The 20,931-nt window shown below is 41.7% G+C and overlaps 1 protein-coding gene across 2 annotated transcripts in view; it reads right to left on the reverse strand.

Moving 5' to 3' along the window:
- The window catches only part of LOC126404575 (zinc finger protein 638-like), a 38,505-nt gene that overhangs the window by 3,652 nt on the left and 13,922 nt on the right, over positions 1-20,931 (reverse strand). For both annotated transcript variants that reach the window (XM_050067917.1, XM_050067916.1), the window contains exons 14-32: positions 19,071-19,238; positions 17,846-17,974; positions 16,261-16,299; positions 14,531-14,662; positions 14,302-14,434; positions 14,115-14,213; positions 11,844-11,878; positions 11,189-11,356; positions 10,924-11,058; positions 10,550-10,588; positions 10,309-10,449; positions 8,896-8,990; positions 8,702-8,725; positions 7,757-8,315; positions 7,347-7,409; positions 3,463-6,909; positions 3,231-3,339; positions 1,364-1,489; positions 862-1,149 (exon numbers count right to left, since the gene is read on the reverse strand). In XM_050067917.1, coding sequence (XP_049923874.1) covers positions 862-1,149; positions 1,364-1,489; positions 3,231-3,339; positions 3,463-6,909; positions 7,347-7,409; positions 7,757-8,315; positions 8,702-8,725; positions 8,896-8,990; positions 10,309-10,449; positions 10,550-10,588; positions 10,924-11,058; positions 11,189-11,356; positions 11,844-11,878; positions 14,115-14,213; positions 14,302-14,434; positions 14,531-14,662; positions 16,261-16,299; positions 17,846-17,974; positions 19,071-19,238 — 5,929 coding nt within the window. The remainder of the gene's footprint in view (positions 1-861; positions 1,150-1,363; positions 1,490-3,230; positions 3,340-3,462; positions 6,910-7,346; positions 7,410-7,756; positions 8,316-8,701; positions 8,726-8,895; positions 8,991-10,308; positions 10,450-10,549; positions 10,589-10,923; positions 11,059-11,188; positions 11,357-11,843; positions 11,879-14,114; positions 14,214-14,301; positions 14,435-14,530; positions 14,663-16,260; positions 16,300-17,845; positions 17,975-19,070; positions 19,239-20,931) is intronic.

Here is a 20,931-nt window from a genome sequence, read left to right on the forward strand (position 1 = left end):
ATTTATACACGCGAAACGTGTTCTCTGGCTGGCTGGATTGTCCGCTCGGGCTGCCTTACATACATGGCGGCGCAAGATGGCGACCTCTCTAAAGCAAGGCCCTTGCTATATATATATATATATATATATATATATATATATATAATATATATATATAAATATAAAAGCATAATTATAAGGCTACGAAAACCAAACTAATTTTGTTTTATAGCGATTATACACTTGTATAAACATATTAATGGGTAGAATATTCAGACTGACAATAAACCATGCCAGATATTACACACTGGCCCTTTAAGCTTGTGTTAACCACCGACCGCATTTCAGGCATCTAACCAAAAAAACCATTGACTTTGAGACGAGGGAACCGGGAGTGGTAAAATGCTAACTCATTTCCAGGTTTTAGGACTCATTCCTGGTGGACTCTATAGTCAAACTTTGGGATGTTTCAGTGGTATCTCCTTGCGCTCAACTGCCAACACCTTCATATACACATCACCACATCACCACATCACAGACTATATAGGTTGTAGCTGCTGCTGCAAGAATGTGAGTTCCACACGAGGGACACCGGCGAGAATCAGAAAATATGCTGATCCGGCGGAATGTCGATATTGGTCCAGGTTCAGACCCCCCGTGCCAAAAGGAGTGAATGTAGATATCGTTTCACTGGAGACCCTTTTTAATACTACTTTGTAATGTTTTATTTTGGTTGATATCTCGAAGTTATTTGGCAAAAATGCCAATAATTCACTAGTTCCAGTTCAAAGACGGACTTTATAGATGGTACACTTACACTGAGGAATTTTTAGTGTTAGTATGGAAATGGCCTTGGACCATCATTCTTTCAGCTCTCTGTACCTTTAGTGTCTGCCCTGCTCCACTTTTCCTTCTCCTCTCCTTCCTCCACACATCCCTCCAGTGTCTGGTTTTCAGGGTGTTCAGTGATGTCTGCTGGGCTCACTGATGCCTCCTTCACCTCCATCTTCTGGATCTTAGGCTGGCTGTGACTTGACAACGTAGACGGATCTTTGTCCAGTGACGAGGAGCCATCGAGTGAAGTGGGAGGCAGTACATCAGTGCCAGCTGGTTCATTTTCTTCTCTCTCGTCTTTTGCAGCCACTGTTTTCCCTCTGGTAGATTTCCTCACTGTGGTAAAAGACAATGAATTGGTTGGGCAAACAAATGAAAGGGAAACTTCCAATAAGACTCTGAAACTGAATTTCATGTTTTAGAACTCCATCATTGGAAAAATGTGAAGCCAAAAATTGCCATTTATATATAATTTTACATTTTCCAGAGATTAGATTTCATGTAACAACAGAACTGTATAAAAGATATAAATGCTGTGTTTTTGTCTTACCAGGGGTCTGTCTGGTTCTCTTCTTGGCTCGTCCTCGTGTCCTGATTTTTAACACTTCCTTTTCCTCCTCTTCTTCCACCTCTCCCACCTCATCTACTGTCACAAAGTTCATACTTTCCTCTAAAACTGAACCAAAAAAAAAAGAGCATTAACTCCAGTTAGAAGTTTTAAATAGAGTTGTACCGATACCAGTATTGGAAATGACTCCGATACTGCCTAAAATGCAGTATCGGCAAGTACAGCCTATGACCAATCCGATACCACGTAATGCCTCACGTCATTACGCATACGCACGCTACAGGCAAATGAAACGGAAACAGAGCGGAGTTTAAAAAACATTCTACTGTAGCTTTAAAAATGTCTTTATTACCAAATTGTGTGGCTGCACTTTAACCTGTGTCTTGATCTGTGTCAACACACTTTTATGGCATTCATTCTACTATTATGTATGTATTTCTTAGTATTTTACATAGAGTTTTAGGAGTTGAGACATACAACAATTCATATCCCATATCCCAAAAACCTGATCTAAAGTCAAGTAAAGACAAAGGCGGGTTCACAACGTGCGTACACCCTTGTTCTGCACAGAAGGACATGCCAAGCGGCAACCTCGGAGGCTGAAAAATTAAGCCATGGTGGAAGTACCAAAAACTGCAGTTCATCAAATGGCCACTTGAGGCTGGCTCCAAAACACTCCTCCACAGTTCCTACTAGGGATGCACCGATCCGATATTAGGATTGGATATCAGCCGCGATATCAACATTATAGCTGGATCAGGTATCTGTAAAAGCAGCTGATCCGTAAGACTGATCCTTCCCCTTTAAATCTTTGTGACACTGGCTACGTCATACGGCACGTGTGACCGTGTGAGTTCCGTGCCTCACACAGTTGCGCGCCTCAAGCGAACGAAAGGGTCTGCTATATGGAGGTATTTCACCCTTAGCACGCTAGCTAGCTCGACGGCAGTTTGCAATGTCTTGTGTTCATGTGTAAACCCCCCCTCTGGCAGTGCAATGGACTGAAACAGCCTACTGAATCATACAGAGGGGGACCTGCACATCAGCGGACTGTGCTGCCCTCTGCTGGCTTAAAGAAGAAACACAAAGATGGACAGTGGGATAGATGAGTTTTTCGCTCAGAATGCAGGAAAGGATGTAAGAGAAAAGAAATAACACCATGGTCTGATGCAACTCATCCTATTTTGTTAACTGTTATATTCTCTTTTTATAGAAAAAAATCAAACTGCAAATATCAAACAGAATCCATCTTTAATAGATAAACCTCAGAAATAAATCACTAAACCAACTGGCAGACACAGGAAGGAAGATTTCCTCTCCTTCTCTGCCTTTCTAGTGTACTACTATTTGTTTTAATATTTGGTTACTGTGTGTATGATTACTGTTCCTATGTCTACCCAATTCAGTTTCAGTTGCAACATTTGTATTTTATTGCTGCTGTTGCACAGCTGTTTACTTTTGTAACAAATAAATGGTTCATTACATTAAGTTGTTTAATCTTGTTATATTTCGTCTCAAGAAAGAAAGGTGTAGTCACACCCGATGCCTTTAGTGTGTTCGTCTTGTTAAGGTTTGTAGCTTAAATCAACAATGATATCGGATTGGTATCGGGTATCGACCAATACGTAAGGCCCCAGCATCGGTATCGGAACTGAAAAAGTCGGATCGGTGCATCACTAGTTCCAACCTCATACCCAAATATCGGCAACTTCTGAAATGCTGAACTCAAGGAATCAAAACGGTAGTCCGAAAAAACATAGGGTGATGTCACAGTAGCTACATCCATTATTTATACAGTCTATGGGACATGCTGATGAATTGAACTATACATTGACAGAATAACACATACCTGTGTCATCATCAGGTTTGCATTTGGCAGATGTTGAGATATTCTCAGTTTGCTCTTCATCCGCCTTCTCTTCATCATCATCGCCAGCTTCATCTAAAGTCACCATAGTCTAAAAACAGACAGAAGATAAAGCTATTGTTTGTGTTTTCTAAATGTGCGTTTTCCAGTGCTTCACCATAATTTCCCCATTGAAGAAAATTAAACTTGCATGCGTCTTAGTCTTGACCTTTACCTCTGGGTTTAGTAAATCCACTGATTCGTCCTCCTGGCTGGGTGGACGGGCATCCAGCTTGGTTTCCTCGGCCTTCCCATCCTCCTCTTCTTCTGTGAACTCATCCAAAGTGACGAGTGCCTGCAGCTCTCCCTCTGTGATCTCCCCATCCCACTCTCGGTTCTCAGATGCTCTTTCCTCTCCAACCTCATCTGCTCCCACCTCATCCAGAGTCACCAGGTCCTCTGTGTCTACCTCCACCGTCTCATTTTTTTCCCTCTCCTTTGCCCTCCTTGTCACTCTCCCGCGTCCTCCTCCTCTGCTGCTGCTTCGACCCCGTCGCTCCCTCTTCTCTCTCTCCCTGTCCTTGGTCCTGCTCGGTTCCTGCTCTTTGGCGAACTGCTTCTCTTTTGCGGTGGCCTGACGCTTCCTCGGTTGTTCCTCCTCAGCCGTGTCGAGGTTATCCTCCTCCTCCTTGCTCACTTCCTCCAGGTTCACCGGAGTGCTTGCTGTGTCATCTTTCTTGGACGATTTTTGCTTCATCACCCCTTCAAGTATGGCAGTGTCACTCTGGGATTTAGCTGCTGATTTGCTCTCTTTCTTAATTTCTGTATTGTGTGTTCTTTGCCTATTTTCTGTTGCAGACCCTTCTGCAGCAGATCGACCATCATTTGCTTTCTCTACATCATCAACTATCTGATATAGAGTCTCCTCCTTGACGACTACTTTTTGAGACACTTCAACCCTTGTTCTTTCTTCTTTTAGAGTTGATGCCTCTGCTTTTGTAGGAGTTTCATCTTTTGTCTTGTCCTCTGTCGCAGTCAGCTCTTCTTGAACTTGATCGTCTTCAAGGGAATCTATGATCTCATACACAGGCTCTTCCTCCTCGTCCTCATTTTTGGGTGATCCTGCAGGGGAGATACTTTTCTTTGTTTGCTGTTCATCGTTTTTAGAATCTCTCTCTTTTGACTGTTCTGTGAGGTGCTGATCGTCAACACTCTCGTCCTCCACAGAATCAAGAATCTGATATGTCGCCTCTTCTTCATCAGCCACTTTATCAGATGCGTCTCTGTCACCCTTCTTTAAAGTTGCGCTGACTTCTTTTGTTGATTTAAGGTCTTTCTTTGGTCTTCCCCTTTTACCTTTTCTTCTTGTAGCAGGCCGATCATTGTTAGCAATCTCTTCCTCCACAGGGTCACAAACTTTAGAGGTAACATCCTCCTCACTTACCTCGCTCACAACACTGTCACTCTTCTTTGATGGTGTGCTCTCCTTCAGAGAGGATTTCTCCTCTTTCTTTGGTGTTTCCCTGTTTCGCTCTCTGGCAGGGGTGTGCCTCCTTCCTGTTGGCGTGTCCTCTTTTGTTTTCTCATTTAAAGCATCTTTCTTAGCTGTTGTTTCCCTTTTTCCTCTGGTAGATCTTCTCATGATGATGGGTTCATCACTGGGAGTTTCGTCCTCCACAGAGTCTAAAATCTCGTATGTAGCCTCCTCTGGTTTTTCAGGCACTTCTGTGAGAACCAATGCCATTTTATCCTCTTTCTTTCCTCGTGCACTCCTTCTTCTACCAGACCTTTCTGTGGTGGGAGCATCTTGAACTGGTTCATCTTCAACAGAATCTACTATCTGGTACATCATCTCCTCATTGACCTCTTTGTCTTTTTCAGAAAGTAATGCAGAGGTGTCCACTCTTGTCCGTGTGTCATATTTTTTGACTGTCTTTTCCTCTTTCTTTGGTGATTTCTCTTTGTCTTCAATTTTGGATGCTGTGGTTGTGGGGCTGCTTCTCTTTGATTGTCCATCTAGACTATCATCTTTTTTAGCAGGGGGCTCTGACTCTGTCTCTATAGTCATTGGCTGATCTTCGACAGAATCAATTACCTGATATGGGTCCTCCTCTTCCTCCGTGGGCCTCATGTCTTCTTTAGATGTCTGGTCACTGGGAGTTTCAAGGTTTTGGTTGTCATCTTCTGTTCCGATCTGATCATCAATTGAATCCAGTATCTCAAAGGCTTCTTGTTCAGTTACATCATTGTCAGTGTATTTAAAAGTATCTTTGTTGTCAGAGTCTTGAAGAGGCTGGTCTTCATTTAGGATTCGGCTATCAGGATTTTCCACACCTTTGGAGGCTTTGCAGAACTCTGCTGAAAGCATTTTGTCTTTGACCTCCTCTTCATTTCTTTCCTTTCCATCCCCCTTGTACCTTGGAGCTTGTTTACTACCTGTATCTAACACTTGGAAATTATCTTGATCTTTATCAATTGAATCTTTATCAGATTTGTAACCTGCTGAAATCGCATCTTCCTCAGACAGTTGTTTTACTGTAGAGCCATCATCTTGGACCAGATGACTATCCTCTTGACCTGTAGCTGCTTGGTCTGCAGTGGTGCTGTCTAACACATGGAAAGATCTGTCCATTTCCATTTCACTGGACTCCTGTGGGCGGGTTTTGCCTTCATTGTCAACACTGTCCAAGTCCTGAAAGCTTTCCTTGTGCAAAGCCTGGCCTCCCTCAGGTCCAGTTGGATGGGCTTCAGAGTTGACCTCTTGGTACACATCATCCATCTGTTGATCTGTTTGATCATCAAGTGAATCAAGGATTTGATATTTCTCACCGTTGTCCTCCTCCACCTCTGTATGTTTGTTATTATCCTCCTCTTTCCCTTCCTCTTTGTTTTTCTGCTGGTCTTTCATTGGGATGGCATTAGAATCAATCTCCAGACTTTGAGCTTGGCTCAACTCTACCCCATGTCCCTGTAAAGGTGGATGCATCTCTGATGATGTTTCTGTTTTTGTCTCTGACTCAACAGTTTTTGCATCAAGGCTCTCTGCTGACACTTTGTGGTCAGACTTTGTTACTACGCTCTCTGTGTCTTTTACTTTTTCTTCAAGCAGCTCAGGATGTGTCTTCACTGATGCCTTGGCACTTGCTGCTGATGTTATCTTTTCCGTATCACATGCAGCTGAGGATGAGCGGGTACGACAACTGGAAGATGCAGTATTAGATGCTTCGGCTGGAGGTTTTGTTTTGCTTAGTTGTATTTTCTGAGGAGGGGAAGAAGGGGTTTCAGTAGACAGTGAAGAAGAGGCCTTACTGACATTGGTAGAGGCCAAGGGTTTGGTAGGGGATTTAGTGGACACAGATGAGTCTTTGGACTTTATTGGTGGCACAGGGCTTGAAGAGCTTGAGCCTTTTGTTGAAATGGATGAAGAGGAGGCTGAGCTCTTACAGTCTTTCGAAGACCTTGTTGAAATCTGTTTGCCAGTCGTCGATGAGCCAGAGTTTGGACTCCCTCTTCCCGTTCTGGAGGACTCCTTGGATAAGGAGGAGCTATGAGCCTCAGGGCTTGTGTCTCCCACATCATCGCCAACTTTATCAACAGTGACAAAGTCATCCATGTTGAAATTTTGCTCAGCGAAAGGACAGGCGTCTGAAGAAACAATGTCATCTTTAACATCATCCTGAACCTGGACGGAGAACAAAAAAGAATCAATGATTGAAACTATGAATCAGTTAGCTTATTAATCATTTAGATGTATGGTTGACCCTAGGCATGTGCCGGTTTAAGATTCTGATGGTATGATGGCACAGAATTATTGCTGAGTTTTGAGTTCCTGAAGTTCCCATTTATGAAACATCAGCCTTTACCGTCAGAACGGAAAATGGGCGGTTAGTGACACTGTGACATTCTTTTACCGTGGTAAACCGTGACATCGGTAACCGGCACATGCCTAGTTGACCCATTCATTTTTTAATAAGGCTGTTTAATTAACAAGGACTGGTGAAAAGGACTTGGTAGAACTTAGTAGATACGTTTTGAGAAAGTCATATCAGGGCTAAAAGGTTAACACAAGACACAAAACAAGACACAGAGGTTTGTGGGATTAAAAAAACAGCTGTTTACCATTCTTTGTGGTGTCTCTCCAGCTGTTGCAGTCCTAGGGCTTCTGTTGCCTTTGCTGGGGCCCTAAAGAAATGTGAAAGAAATGGGACGACATTTATAAAGCAGGATGGAGTAATGGCATGGACATGCACAATCACAACTGTCTTTTCAAAAGCTTACAGCCAATTTCAAAATCTCTCATATCAAAGTCTTTAGAATCATTGTTTTTCTAATGTTAATCTCTGAAAAGTCAACAGAGTCTTTACAGACCCAGGGAAATGTTGTGTTTTCCTGTTTGGTCTCTTTTTATGTAATTTACTCTACAAATATTTAAATAGCAACTCAAAGCTTGACTCTACATTTTGGCACTGACAAAATATGCTTAAATCAAATGTAAATGTTGAGTTTAAAGATTTAAAGCCAGGCCTCACCTCCTCCTCCTCCTTACTCTGGGACCTGCTCTCCTGGGTGAGTCTGTGGTCCTGGACCTGGAAAATGTCCATCTTATTTTCAGGAAGTTGTGCAAAGTTTCCTTCAGAGATGACTGCTGTGGCTGATGGGGTAGAACTGGAAGCAGCTGAGACTGCGTCCCCACTGCTGACTGCATGGGTAGGGGTCACATCAGCAGTAGAGACTGAAGTTGTTGGTGACTCCTCTTCCACCTTTACTTCCACTTTTTCTACATCTTCATTTGCCTCAGGACCAACAGTGGAGTCCATGGAGATCTCAGTTACTGGTTTCTCACCGTCCTCCTTCATTGCTACGTCACTTGCTGAGGTAGCACTTGGTCCTGCTATTGTGGGCTCAGATACGATGGATCCATTAGGGCCACTGGTTTGCAGAGCAGGTTGTGACCCATTATCTGATTTTTCAGAAGTAGGAGGCTGGGTTTCACATTCCACAGCTGGGGGCTCGGCTTTGACATTGATAGGGTCATGGTTTATTGTGATCTCACTAGCATCTTGTAGGCGTTGTTCTAGCCCCTTCAAACTTAAATTACAAACGAAAGGATTGTCAGTCTCAAACAAAAGCAGGGTTGTTATCACAAAATGGCAGGATATAGCACTTTGCTAAAGAAATAATAAATACAATAAATCTAGTAATTGTTTGGATGTAAAAATGTTACAAAATAGGGAAAAATGCCTATCACATTTCCCCAGAGTCCTTGTTTACATTGTCAAATTTGTCTTTTTTATCCAACCAACAGTCCAAAACCCCAAATTATTCAGTTTACAATTACTTAAAACGTTGCACACTGTTGGGGCGAGTGGGTCATAATAGTCATCACATTGGTCATTGTCATGCTTTGGGCAACTACATCATGTTTTGTCTCTCTTTTAACCTGACAAGAATGTATTACAAAGTGATATACTCACGTCTCAAAACGTTGAACTTTGCTCCTGTGGAGAGTGAAAGGAGTTGGTCAGTTTAGGTGTGAGGATGGTGGACAGAAATATGAAAATACATTAAGGCATACAGACATAAAGACTGTTGGGAAACACAGTCATGAGTATAAACTAATCTGAACCCATTTCATACTCCTAAAATGTTTGAAAGAACATTATCATACCAAGCTGCGCCCTTCTTAAAAGATTTTGCAGAGAAAGTGTTGTACTTCTCCAACACTTTAGTGACACCGCTGGAGTCAGCCATCTCAATGCATATCTGAGACAGAACGACAGTTGTGGACAAAGTGTGAAAAGACAGAGAGGAGAAAAAGAAAAAAAGGAGGTGATAAGACAAAAGCAACAAAGAGAGAACAGCGACAAGCCAAAAGAATCAATTATATGTGAAATTACAACAAATTCAAGCAAAACGGTTGCACTCAAAGGTCAAACAAACCCTAACAAATTAATATGACAGAAAATCCAGGCACAGCTGATGAGTCAAAGAGCTTCCTGTCCACCGTGGATGGCAGTGGTAAAATGTTTTGCTACAAGTCTGATGGTGCTGGCTGAAACTCCACAAGAAGTCTCAATTTTAGTTTATACATACAGAGGAAGAAGAATTGCTACCTTAACATGGTGGAGGGCTTTTATGTCCCTGTGACCCTATGAGCTGTGTTGTAGGGGGCAATGGTAGGGTCTCCCAGAGTCAAGAATTGGCACCTACCCTTCAGGAGTTGGCACCTTAATGTGGTGAAGGGGTTTGCATGCTCCCATGGCCCTGGGAGCTGGGTTGTTGGGGGCAATAGCTCCTAGTTGGGTCTCAAGGCAAAGTGGTCTCAGGGAAGGGGAAGACTAAGAGGGATCCTCTCTTAGTCTTCCCCGCCACTTCAGCATGGTGGAATGCATGTCCTTGTGACCCTGGGAGCTGGGTTTCTTAGAGGCAATAGCTCCTGGAACATCAACCCTGTAGCAGGGAGGGAACCAAAACTGGTGCAGGAGGTGGAGTGGTATCATCTAGATATAACTGGGTTCATCTCCACGCATTGCACTGGTTCTGGAACCAAACTCCTGGACTCTCGCTTTTTCTGGAGTTGCCCAGGGTAAGAGGGACTGGGCAGGAATGGAGATAGTCATGAGTTCTGTTGGAGTTCTCCACGAGGAACAAGAGGGTGTTCTGTATGTGACCGCAAGTCCCTAAGAGGAGGTCTCTGACAGTTGTTTGTGCTTATGCACTAAAAAGCTCGGAGTAACGGGCCTTTTTGGAGTTTCTGGGTAGTCCTGGAAAGGACACTGACTTGGGACTCTGGTTGTGTTGGGGCACTTCAGCATTCATGATGGAGAAACCTGGAGGGGAGTCTGGAAAACTTTGCTAACCTGATGCCCCTACACCTCAGTGCCCTCAGAGGTGAGGAAAATGGATGGGTGGAAATAAATATGACAGCCTGCAACTGCATATAAAAAGAAGTGAAACTAAATTCAGTACTTATAGATTTTTTTAAGTCCTGCAGATACCCTGACATGGCGGTCCTCTCAACCCTTCAATGTGTTGTCTTACAGATGCGTAATCAAAACATGAAATGTTTGTGTTCTTGTACCCTGTTGGCGAGTGGCAGAAAGCTGACAAAGGTTGCGATGGAGGCCACAACTTCAATGACCATCTTGATGATGTCCAGAGATGTCTCAGAAATCTCCACACACAGCAACCTCTCCTCCAGAGACTCTGGCTCTTGAGCTCCCTAAAGAGCAAGAAATAGTTGGTTTTAAGGACCATAGATCCAAAGATGAAGAGCTACTTTTTTCTTGACAACAGATTTACGCAAGTGATTAATGACTTACAGCATTGCTCAACTTCATCAGAGTTTGGTACATCATCACCTGCAAAAAGATTACAAGTCACAGATGTCATCAAAACACATTTTAAAACATATTTTCTCCATGTGGCCTCTATTGCTTACATGATTGTATTTCTGGGCTTGTCTGTGGAGATCTCCACTCACAACATTAGTACATCTGCTATTATTTCTTTCTGAAATTTCTTCAGAACAAAATAATTACTTGCAATATAAAAGATTAATAGACTGATAATATAACAAAGGAAAATTCCTCTTGATTCCTTTCTTCTTCTGAGAGTTGACTTTTCTATCCAATCCTGATCCTGACAGTGTTACTGCACAGAGTGCGCACTTCAGTGTTTTTCCCAGCTCCCGTACCTCACTGGATTCGGGTTTCATGTGTTCCAGGACAAAATGAACACTGAGCTTGAAGCCTTCGACAGAAACTGGATTTGTGATGTGATCTCGGACAAAATCACAGCATGTTGTCCAATCAGTGAAAAACACAAAGGCCTGGAGGTAAAGAGAGGAAAGACAGGAAAGGAAAACAAATTAATTCAAACTACACAGCTCCGTTGAACTAATTAAATGGCAATTACAATTATGTTTGTCCCTTTATCAGTCTGCAGTGTCTACTCCTTACCCTCCTCTGCAGCGGTAAGACCACCACGTTGTAGAACAAGGAACGTAGGTTCTGTTTGGGGAAATACCGCCAGACGAGCTTGGCCACGTCATTATGATTGTAGCGGTTAAATCCTGGCAAACCAGTCAACATGATTGTGGGGAACATGGAGCAGCAACCACTGGCCCTCTACAAGACACATATAAAATCTAAAGTTTACTTTATGTGTTGACACTGATTCAACATGGTGGTACATTTTGAAGTTGGATCACACTGAATTCCGATGAGCAAAAACACAGAACATCATATTATCGGAATGTGTTGTAAGAATAAATATCAGCTAGGTTGAAGATGTGCATAAAAATATGATTTCTGAGTAAAACAAAAAGGAGTTCAGTCAAACTTAACTTATAATTAGCAAAGCCATGTTAAACATTTTTTTCCCCTTAAGATTGGTAATCTGCCAATAACAAGTCTGATCCGATACTTAATTTACCTAAATGTTGATTAATTATGTATACTAAAATGTGAAGTCTTCTCAATGTGGCACAACTCATTTTTCAGGAGCTACTGGATCCAAACCATAAAGGTCCAGGTTTTTAAAACTATACAGTTGATAAGCTTTAATTATTGACAAGATATATATGATAGGAAAGTTTAAGTGAGAAAAGCTTACCTCAATGTCGTCCTCTCCTTTGACTGTCAGATAATCTTTGAGTTAAAAATGAACATAGGCAAACGGTTACTGCACTGAAAATAAATTAACATGGTAAATATGGCAGTAATAAACTACTGAATTTAATGTTAATCTAGGGATGTCCCAGTCAAGTTTATTTGCCCCAGATCCCAACCAGAGTCAGTTCATACTGAGTATCTGCTGATACCGAGTCCTACTCCGATACTTCTTTTTGCCTAAATCATGTCCAAATCCAGTTCCGATTTGGAACGGCCCTCGGATTGTCTTTCAGAATATACTCTATAATAATACAATATTGTTTCAACAGACTTGATCACTTTCAACCTCATCTTTATTTTGTCCACAGAGGGCAATTAGTTGCACAGCAAGTAAAAACACACTTAAAAAGACAACGGACAACACATAAAAATACGAATACTCAGCAATTGGGGGAGGTGGGGGGAACCAAATACAGTGATCTGAAACAATGCTGGTCATCAACAACAACCATCAATATCAATATCGACAACACCGCCATCGTCACCATAACTCACTTGTATCTGTTACTCCTAACGGGGAATTCTGAGCCCAGAGCCAGAAAGCAAAAACTAAAACTTGGAGAATAAGGGGTGGGAGCTGTCGGAAAGGATGGCTTTAGCCTTCCTTCCTATCGATTTATGAAACAGGACAGATAACGTACTCTGCTGAACCCCCAAGAACTTGCTACTCGTTTTCACTATGCTACTTGGTGCATTTTTGGACCTGATGTTGAGATTCCCAAACCAGCAGATTAAGAGCAGGTCAAGACAGACACAATATAAAATCTGTAACATAGGATCATAAGAGACTTGTCAATGTGAAACTTAGACAGTTTCGTGAGACAAGAAAGACTTTGCTGGTCTTTTTTGCACAACGCCTCAGTGTGGCAATTAAAATTCAGTTTGTTATAAACGATTATTATAATTTTCCACAGGGTCAACCGCCTGAACTTTGATGATGGTTTTAAGAGAGGTTGAGGGATTATGCCTAAATTCTATAGTGGGTCTAGTAGATGCTCAATTTTGATTACAAGTTCTCTTTTTATCAGTTTTCCAAATTACTTTATGACAAGGGAAGTCAGGGCCACAGGCTTAAAATCACTAAAAACATTGAGGTGATTGTTTTTGGCCCCTGGGATTACTATGAACTACTTCCAACTCAACTTTGCATTTTATTGGTTCACCTCATGATGGCAGGACTACCATACGGTTTCTAGACAGCACTGAATAGGAACTATGCAAGTGGAACTAATGTGTTTTCACTGACAGCAAACAAGCTAATCAACAGTTACCTAACACCTGATATTTCCTGCTAGGTAGCAGACATGGCTACACAAGAAATGTAAAGTGAAGAGTAAGGGCCACCATTTTCAGGAGTGGTGGAAAGCTCAATACTTTACACTTAAAGATGAATCACTTAAGTTTGTCTCATTTTAAGTGTTTTTCTTAATAACCCATATGATGCAAGAAGCAGCTGGCCCCCAGGTATTATCACTTCATCTAATCTGGCCCCCATTCAAAAACATTTTGACACCCCCGGCCAAGATAATAAAGCTACATCAGCTACATTGCCATCTCAAGGGAATGTTTTTTTTTCTTTAGGAGAGCAGTGTTAGCCTTTGTCTGAGCCACCTGAATGAACAGTGATCAGCTGAGTTCTTGTTTTCATCATCCGAACATCTTTGCGCAGTTTAGGCTACCGTACATTAATATATTAGTCTTACTGGCTTTTTGCTCGAGGGGCTTTTGTTGCACTTCCTGTCGCGTGGTTAAGTGTGGTTGTTGTTCTGCACCGCTCCTCTGAGCAGGGCAGTAAAACTCTGCTTCATAGCTGGAAGCAAAGCCAAGAGACTCACACTGAGCTAAAATGAGTGTACGAAACTTTGGTAAATAACGTAACTTAACAGTCTCATACTGACTTTTCTTTTATGACCTGTGGTGTTTCGCGGTGGGCGTCGCCCAGCCCCAGCTCTTAGACACGGCAGCTCAGCAGAGTGGAGGAGAAAAAACAGTGGAGAGTTGCTGTGCATGACAGCTTTGTGAATAAAACACCTGTGTGACAGCTGACGTAAAACAAAGGATCCGATCGACCTCTATATAGCTCATTAAAGCTGATCCCAGTCAGTTAAAGAAAAGCCTCTATCGGCTCTGATCCTGAACTTTGAGATCTGAATCAGATCGGGACATCCCTATGATTCACTTCAAAGAAATAATGTAAGAAAGTGTCTCTTACCTGGGATGACGAACCAAGAAAACCCAGTAGGGAACAGGTAGGGTTGAGTTTTCATCGTGACCCAAAATGGTCCAATGCTGCCCTGCGGAACGCCAGTTTCTGTTGGTGGGATAATAATTCAAATTACTTTTTTTACTATTAAATGATTCAATCAAACTGAAAAACAAAACCTAGAACAGAGACTTACGTAGTGATGCACAGTCTTTCAGTTCCTTCAGTGTATTCAGCCTGTGGACTTCATGGCCAGGGGCTTCCTTCAGGAGACTATACCAGACTCCAAACCGATCAGCATCACGAATTGACTCAAATTCTATGAATACCTGGGACACACAAACACACACATATGTGACAGGTAAGACAATCAAGAAGTCTTTTTTAAGTTGTTTACTAAAGTGTTCGTATGTGTCTGTTTGTACCTTGTTGAGGAGAGGCATGTAGTTCTTGACAGGCTGACAAATGATTTGTGTCAAAGTTTCTCTGAGCTCCTTGGTCTCACTCCAGGAGATGTTCTTGATGAAGACTATTTTCGTTCCATCATCACGGACAGGCTGCATCGAGAACAGGAAGTGAACATCCAAACAAAAACTTTAACAGGAGAACACACAGAACTGCTCTGCATTGTTACAATACATGACAATAAAAGGACGAAACAATATCTTAAATCGAGTTTCCTCTACATCCTCACTGTTGATATTTTTAAGCCTATATATTTCGGTTAGACACATGCCGAAATAAAGATGAACTGAGACAAAAGTGGGCTGTACTGGAAAATACAGCGTTATACGGCCTTAACCTTGAGTGACCTGATATTCTAGTATATAGCCACAGTGTTCTCATTAAGCAGCTGTGTGGAGATCAAGCAAACAAGGTTGTCTTGAAGCTTATCAGCAAGGATGGCACTCTGTGTATCAAAGATGCAGCAGCAGACTATCTGCTTTGCTTGAGGAGTTGTAGTCCATGTCACGTGACGACTATATTAAAGTGTTACTGTGAGAAGGAGACTGTTGAAGGTTGACTGTGTGCAAGTCTGAACTGAGGCGAACTGTAATTGAAGTTGTGGTGAAGTGCATAGAGAGCCCATGCACTGCATAGGAAGATTAATGTCACCATATCAATGTTTTCCAGCTGGTGGGACGGGATATACACTTTGCACAGGGAACAAATGTACCTTTATTACTTTGTTGCAGTACCTCACATAAGCATGTCCCAAATATACGATATACTCTTTTGCCCAGTTAGCTAGCCAATGTAGGCGTAGGAGCGCATTGTGGTTAGCTGCAGCTGTCCAGAGGAAAGCTTTTAAAGGAAAAGAGGAGTATGGGATACTGTCATGAGTAATGTGCGGTCAGGTCACACTGACCCGATCATTAAACTTAATAAGGAATGTGAGCACATCACTGTCTGTACATCTTTTAGTGAGGAGAACATCAGATATGTCTGTCTGTAATGAGGTAACGGGATAGATCACTGCCGGTACTGTAAATGCAGCGTATAAGAAGGTAGGCTGAAGGAAAGACAGACAGTTTCTCGGTCTATTTCAATGCTGCTGTGTGCAAATAAATCTCCTGTGAATTGAACTGCACTTTGCTTCTGCTGAATTCTTAGAGTCTGTCTCAATCTCTTCAGTGTCCGTGAAGCCAAAACATCTTGACTGCCCCCTAGTGGCTGGCTGCAGTATCAGTCATAAAGCCCACCCCCTTCGTGTTGACAGATGGGACACTGGCCAAACTAAAAACTCAAATTACACATCAGATTAATTTTTCCCCATGACTACTTCTGTCATTTTATGTAGTTATTATCACACTAATGCTTGTTCAAGTTTTGATTTTTCTTATTAGTTTGGTTTTAATTAGTTATTTGATGGTATAAAAAGTGAGTGTAACATGATTGGCAGCTGTGTGTGTCAGTCGATGTGCTTGTGATAAATGCTGCTCATGATTGGTTGGACACGTATTGGCAGGGATTGACGCCGTGGAGATCGCTATTGCTCAGACTCTGGTTTTAAATGTCCTCACCAGTACCACCACATTTTGACTTTGTTTGTGCAGTCGGAGGAAGTAGAGAGAGAAGTATTCAGTCATTGATTTAAAAGCAGTTTATGAATCAAGAGGAATTCAGTGTCTGTGTGTGTTTGTGTTTTACTTACAAAATGCATCAGCTTCATCAGTGACTTGTAAAACCCAAGCTAAAAAAGAAACAAAGTAGGCAGTGTTAATACCAAATTTACTTTTCCACAGTACACCATACTCACCTAGAGCCAATATACTCGATACTAAGGGTGCTTTCAGACCTCTTCAAGAAGGTCTCAGTCCGGTTGTTTTGGTGAAATGCGATTGCTGTGTTGACACCTGCTCAAACGAACTGCATTTAGGGAGCAAACAAACTTGAGTTCGATTGAACTGAACCAAACAGGGCAGGTATGAAAGCACCCTTAGTGTGTCTTTGTAAACATATCACTGTAAAATTTTCACATGAAAAACCTTCATCTTTTTTTAAATAACTGCTTCAAAAGTCTTTGTACTACATACAAAATACATCAAAAACATCACATTTCCGTCTCTAATATCTATTTTCTATATTGCTGTGAAAATATCATTTGAACATCAAAAAATACATTTTACAAGATTACACTGGACACATCATGAAAACATTATAATTCACCTTCGCCAAATGCTAATTTTACTGAATAGACCTTGAACGCATCATAATGTAACTCAATACAACCTCAGTGAGCTGCTAAGAGCCAACTACCAATTTTAACACAGATTTGTTGTTCACAGTGTAGCAATATCAGAGAAACAATAAGGCACGTCCTTTGATACAACACCACTGTGTTTATGACGTCCTTTAATCCCATAAGCATCGTGGAGAAGATCTCTGTCTGTCCCACGCCTTTTTTATAGTCCCCACACGACGAGACACCAGTAGTCGTCATTTAGGGCCATTAGTCGACTAGTCACCCACATGTTTACGATATTAATGTAATGATTAAATGATATATTTTGGTGGTTTGAGTTGAAGGTGTGAGAAAGAATAGTATCAGTAACATTGTTAACACTGTGCTACATTACAGAGAAATACCAAACCGTACTAATGAACCTTCATTAATATAGGCCTATATTTTATCTCCAAGTGCACATCACACACTGAGTGAGCCGCCTGTTAATGACGCTGTGGGCTAATGGGCATGTAGCTACTTCCATGTTTCAGATGATACGTCATGTTTGTAGTCGACCAATGAAGATGAGTTTACATATCACCTTGGGTTCGTCCTTCACCTTCTCAAAATGATCCCACACTTTGGATTTCCTGCCCGACATGTTATTAACTAGCCTGTGGAATAACCGCAGGTACCAGCCCTGGAAATTAACCTGACTCATGTCTGACTGCTGAGAGTGGACACTTCCTGTGTCTGCCCTTTCAAATTAAACTCCCACATGGTCCGGTCATATAGGTTTTGATTTATTTTGACGAGATGCAGCTCCCAATACTGTTTCACGCTTGACTAAGCGACCAATGACATCCACCAGACTAATGACCTTTCTGGTCAACTAGCTTTTGGTTGACTGTTGGGGGCCTTAGAGATCACAAAGCCCATCTGCCAAACAGTCATTGTATTCTTCTTGTGCCTGCTCATTAATTTAAGGTGAATATCGGCCGATACCAATCCTCAGCCAATCAGTGCATACCTAAAAATCAGTCAATAAAAACAGTATTACGTACAAGCTTACCGGTATCATTGTGATGCCGCTGGCTACTGCGTGGCACTGGAGTTTAGACTTTTGAAAATTAATGCTGTTCCTGCTGAAGGCTTTCATTACGTAGGGCACATCCTCCACGTTCGGCATCAAGACAAAGGCCTGAGATGACATTCAGAGACAAACATGTATTTCTTCTTTTATTTACTTGTTCCAAGCACTTTTTCAACAAAACGTCACATCATACGGGCACTAATATTGGCTGTATAGCAATAAGTATGCAAAAAAACTCAAACTCTGATCTGAAGGACGTTAAAATGCAAGTGTGATTTCACTAACTAACGAGTAACTAGAATTACTGCCCCGCATTTGTATGCCTCTGCGCAACAGTCATATTTCTCTTACAGTTTACATCTCTGTTTGTAAAAACATGGACGCTTTACACATCTTCCCCCCAACAGCACAGAAGATCTACACAGTCAGCACGGTTTCAAGATGGACACCCAAGATTAGTGTCACCAAATTAGTATCTGACCAAATATCTCCTCTTCTGTTCCTGAGATATGACATTTGATAATGGCCAGAGAAGTGTTTAATGCTGAATATTATGATGTCACAGTGAAGTTGACTGTTGACCTTTTGAATATGTAAGGTCATCACTTCATCCTTTTATTTTAATAGACATTTGTGTGAAATGTTGTCATAATTACGTATGAATTCTTGGGTTATGGCTGAAAAGGTGTTTTGTGAGGTCCACTAGATTCTTATTAGTTCATTTTTGAGTCCAAGTGAACATTTGCACCAAATTTGAAGAAATTCCCTCAAGGTGTTCTTGAGATATGGTGTTAACAAGAATGAGACAGACAAGGTCACAGTGACCTTGACCCTTAACCTATGACCACCAAAAGCTAATCCGTTTATCAACTGAATCCAAGTCGATGTTTGTGCCACACTTTAAGAAATTCCCTCAAGCTGTTCAAGATACCGCGTTCACAAAAATTAGATGGATGCAAGGTCACAGTGACCTTGACCTTTGAAACTTGACCATCAAAATCTAATCAGTTCATCCTTTAGTCCAACCGAATCTTTGTGCTAAATTTAATGAAATTCCCTTGAAGTGTTCTTGAGATACCGTGTTTACAAGAATGGGAGGAACACAATGCCTGCCCATCACAATGTGCTGAGGCGTTAATATGTAGAAGTTGCTGAACTCAAATCAATAAACCAGGCTGATGCAGATTTATAGCCTGCTGCTTACCATGCGCGTCTGAGGAACAACATGGATGTTGCTATCTGTATACTGAAACCCCAAAGGCATGAGCAGTTTGGCGATGTCCTCCTCTGTGTAGCAGCCATTGTTATAACTCGGCAGGTTGGTTATGAGCAATTGCTTCTGACGATGCTCCTTCTGCGAAAGTGACATAAACTGTAAGAAGAAGAGAGAAGAGAATATTGAGGGGCAGTTTTGGTTAAGGGTAGTTTGCAATTAAAGATTAAGAGAAATGCACAACAGCATTTAATCCAGAGGAGTGTAGTATTTTGTCACAGAGTTCAATGGGATCTTGTTAATAAATATATATATATATATATATATATATATATATATATATATATATATATATCTGTATATTTTTATTAGACTTAATCCAACCCATTCAATAGAGGTCTTCAAGGATCCAAAAATATGTGCCTGAACTTGTAAAAACCTGGTGATGTATTACCCCAGAAGCAAACTGGACCTGTCTATTATTTGAAAACTGGGACCCAGACCAAAGAGAGACTGAGGACAAACCTGGCCAGACACGGGAGACACTGACTTGTTCTGCACCAATTTCATGGTTTAATGTTAAGTTTAAGGGTGCTTTCACACCTGCCCTGTTTGCTTCAGTTCAATTGACCTCAAGTTCGTTTGCCCCCTAAGTGCGGTTCGTTTGTGCAGGTGTGAACACAGCAATCACACTCAGGTGCACACCAACGCAACCTGACCAAGACCTTCTTGAAGAGGTGGTCTCGGCCGGGTTACAAACGAACTCTGGTGCGGCTCGTTTGTGGACAACGTGTTTCGACCTTGATCTGAACCAACTGCAGTCACATGACATATTGTTTGGGTTAAACATGAGCATGTTACAGTCCTGGAGGATTATTAATGTGCACCTCCTCCTGTACTGCCTTAATATGCACATTCAGCACATCCAATGCATCAAAACATTGTTTTCTAGTTGGAGCCACGCCTCGTTTTCAAACTGTATGGTTTGACTAAAATGAACAATGACATTCTGACCAATCAAGAGCAGCTTTCTCGTGCAAGGCATTTTATCTGGTCCACTTGTAAATGCTGCCGTGAGAACACGAACCAACTCTAGGCAATTATTCAACTTTGTAACAAACTTAGTCCCCGATTCGGACCAAAGCAAGACAACTCTAGTTCTGAAAGCACCCAAAGTTGTCAGAACAACTGACCATGCCTGGCTGTGAATCTTTAAAGTCCACTTTATGTCCTCTTGGCGGAAGACAAATGCGTCTAATTTAGAATCAGCTTTGCAGTTTTGTTGTATTTAGTGTAATAAGGATAACTTCAATTGTTTTCCCTTTTGAATATAACATCTGCTTGTTGCCACAGATGCGCTTTGCAATCTGCTTGCAGTTGCTGTTGCACTACACATACACACACAGCACTTCCATGATGATCAGCGCAGTCTGATCATGGTGGGTCTTCTCGGATCGACTTGGGTATTACACATAATCAACAGACCGAGGACCCGTGGTAACATAACATTGACAAAATAAAAAACAGTGGATCCAAACCCGTATGGACCCCAGGTTGGGTCTTGGGTCCTATGGTTCGACTTGACCTGTGAAGACCTCCAGCACATTCAACATAGGACCCACCTTTACCATGTGTATAAACTGGGCTCAAACCGGATATTCGGGTCCTATCCGTATTTTCATTACCTGGTTAAAGGAAACCAGCTTGGAGGGCTGTATCAACACTCATAGAATCTAAAGTTACGGTACGTAACTAATGTTCTATTTCGTATAGACTTTGTCCTCGAAGGCCATTGCCAATGGATAACTAGATCATAACCAAACCAAAACATATGAACCTTTAAAGAACAAGA

Source organism: Epinephelus moara, chromosome 17 (genome assembly GCF_006386435.1).
Source record: "Epinephelus moara isolate mb chromosome 17, YSFRI_EMoa_1.0, whole genome shotgun sequence".
NCBI classification, from domain to species: Eukaryota; Metazoa; Chordata; class Actinopteri; order Perciformes; family Serranidae; genus Epinephelus; species Epinephelus moara.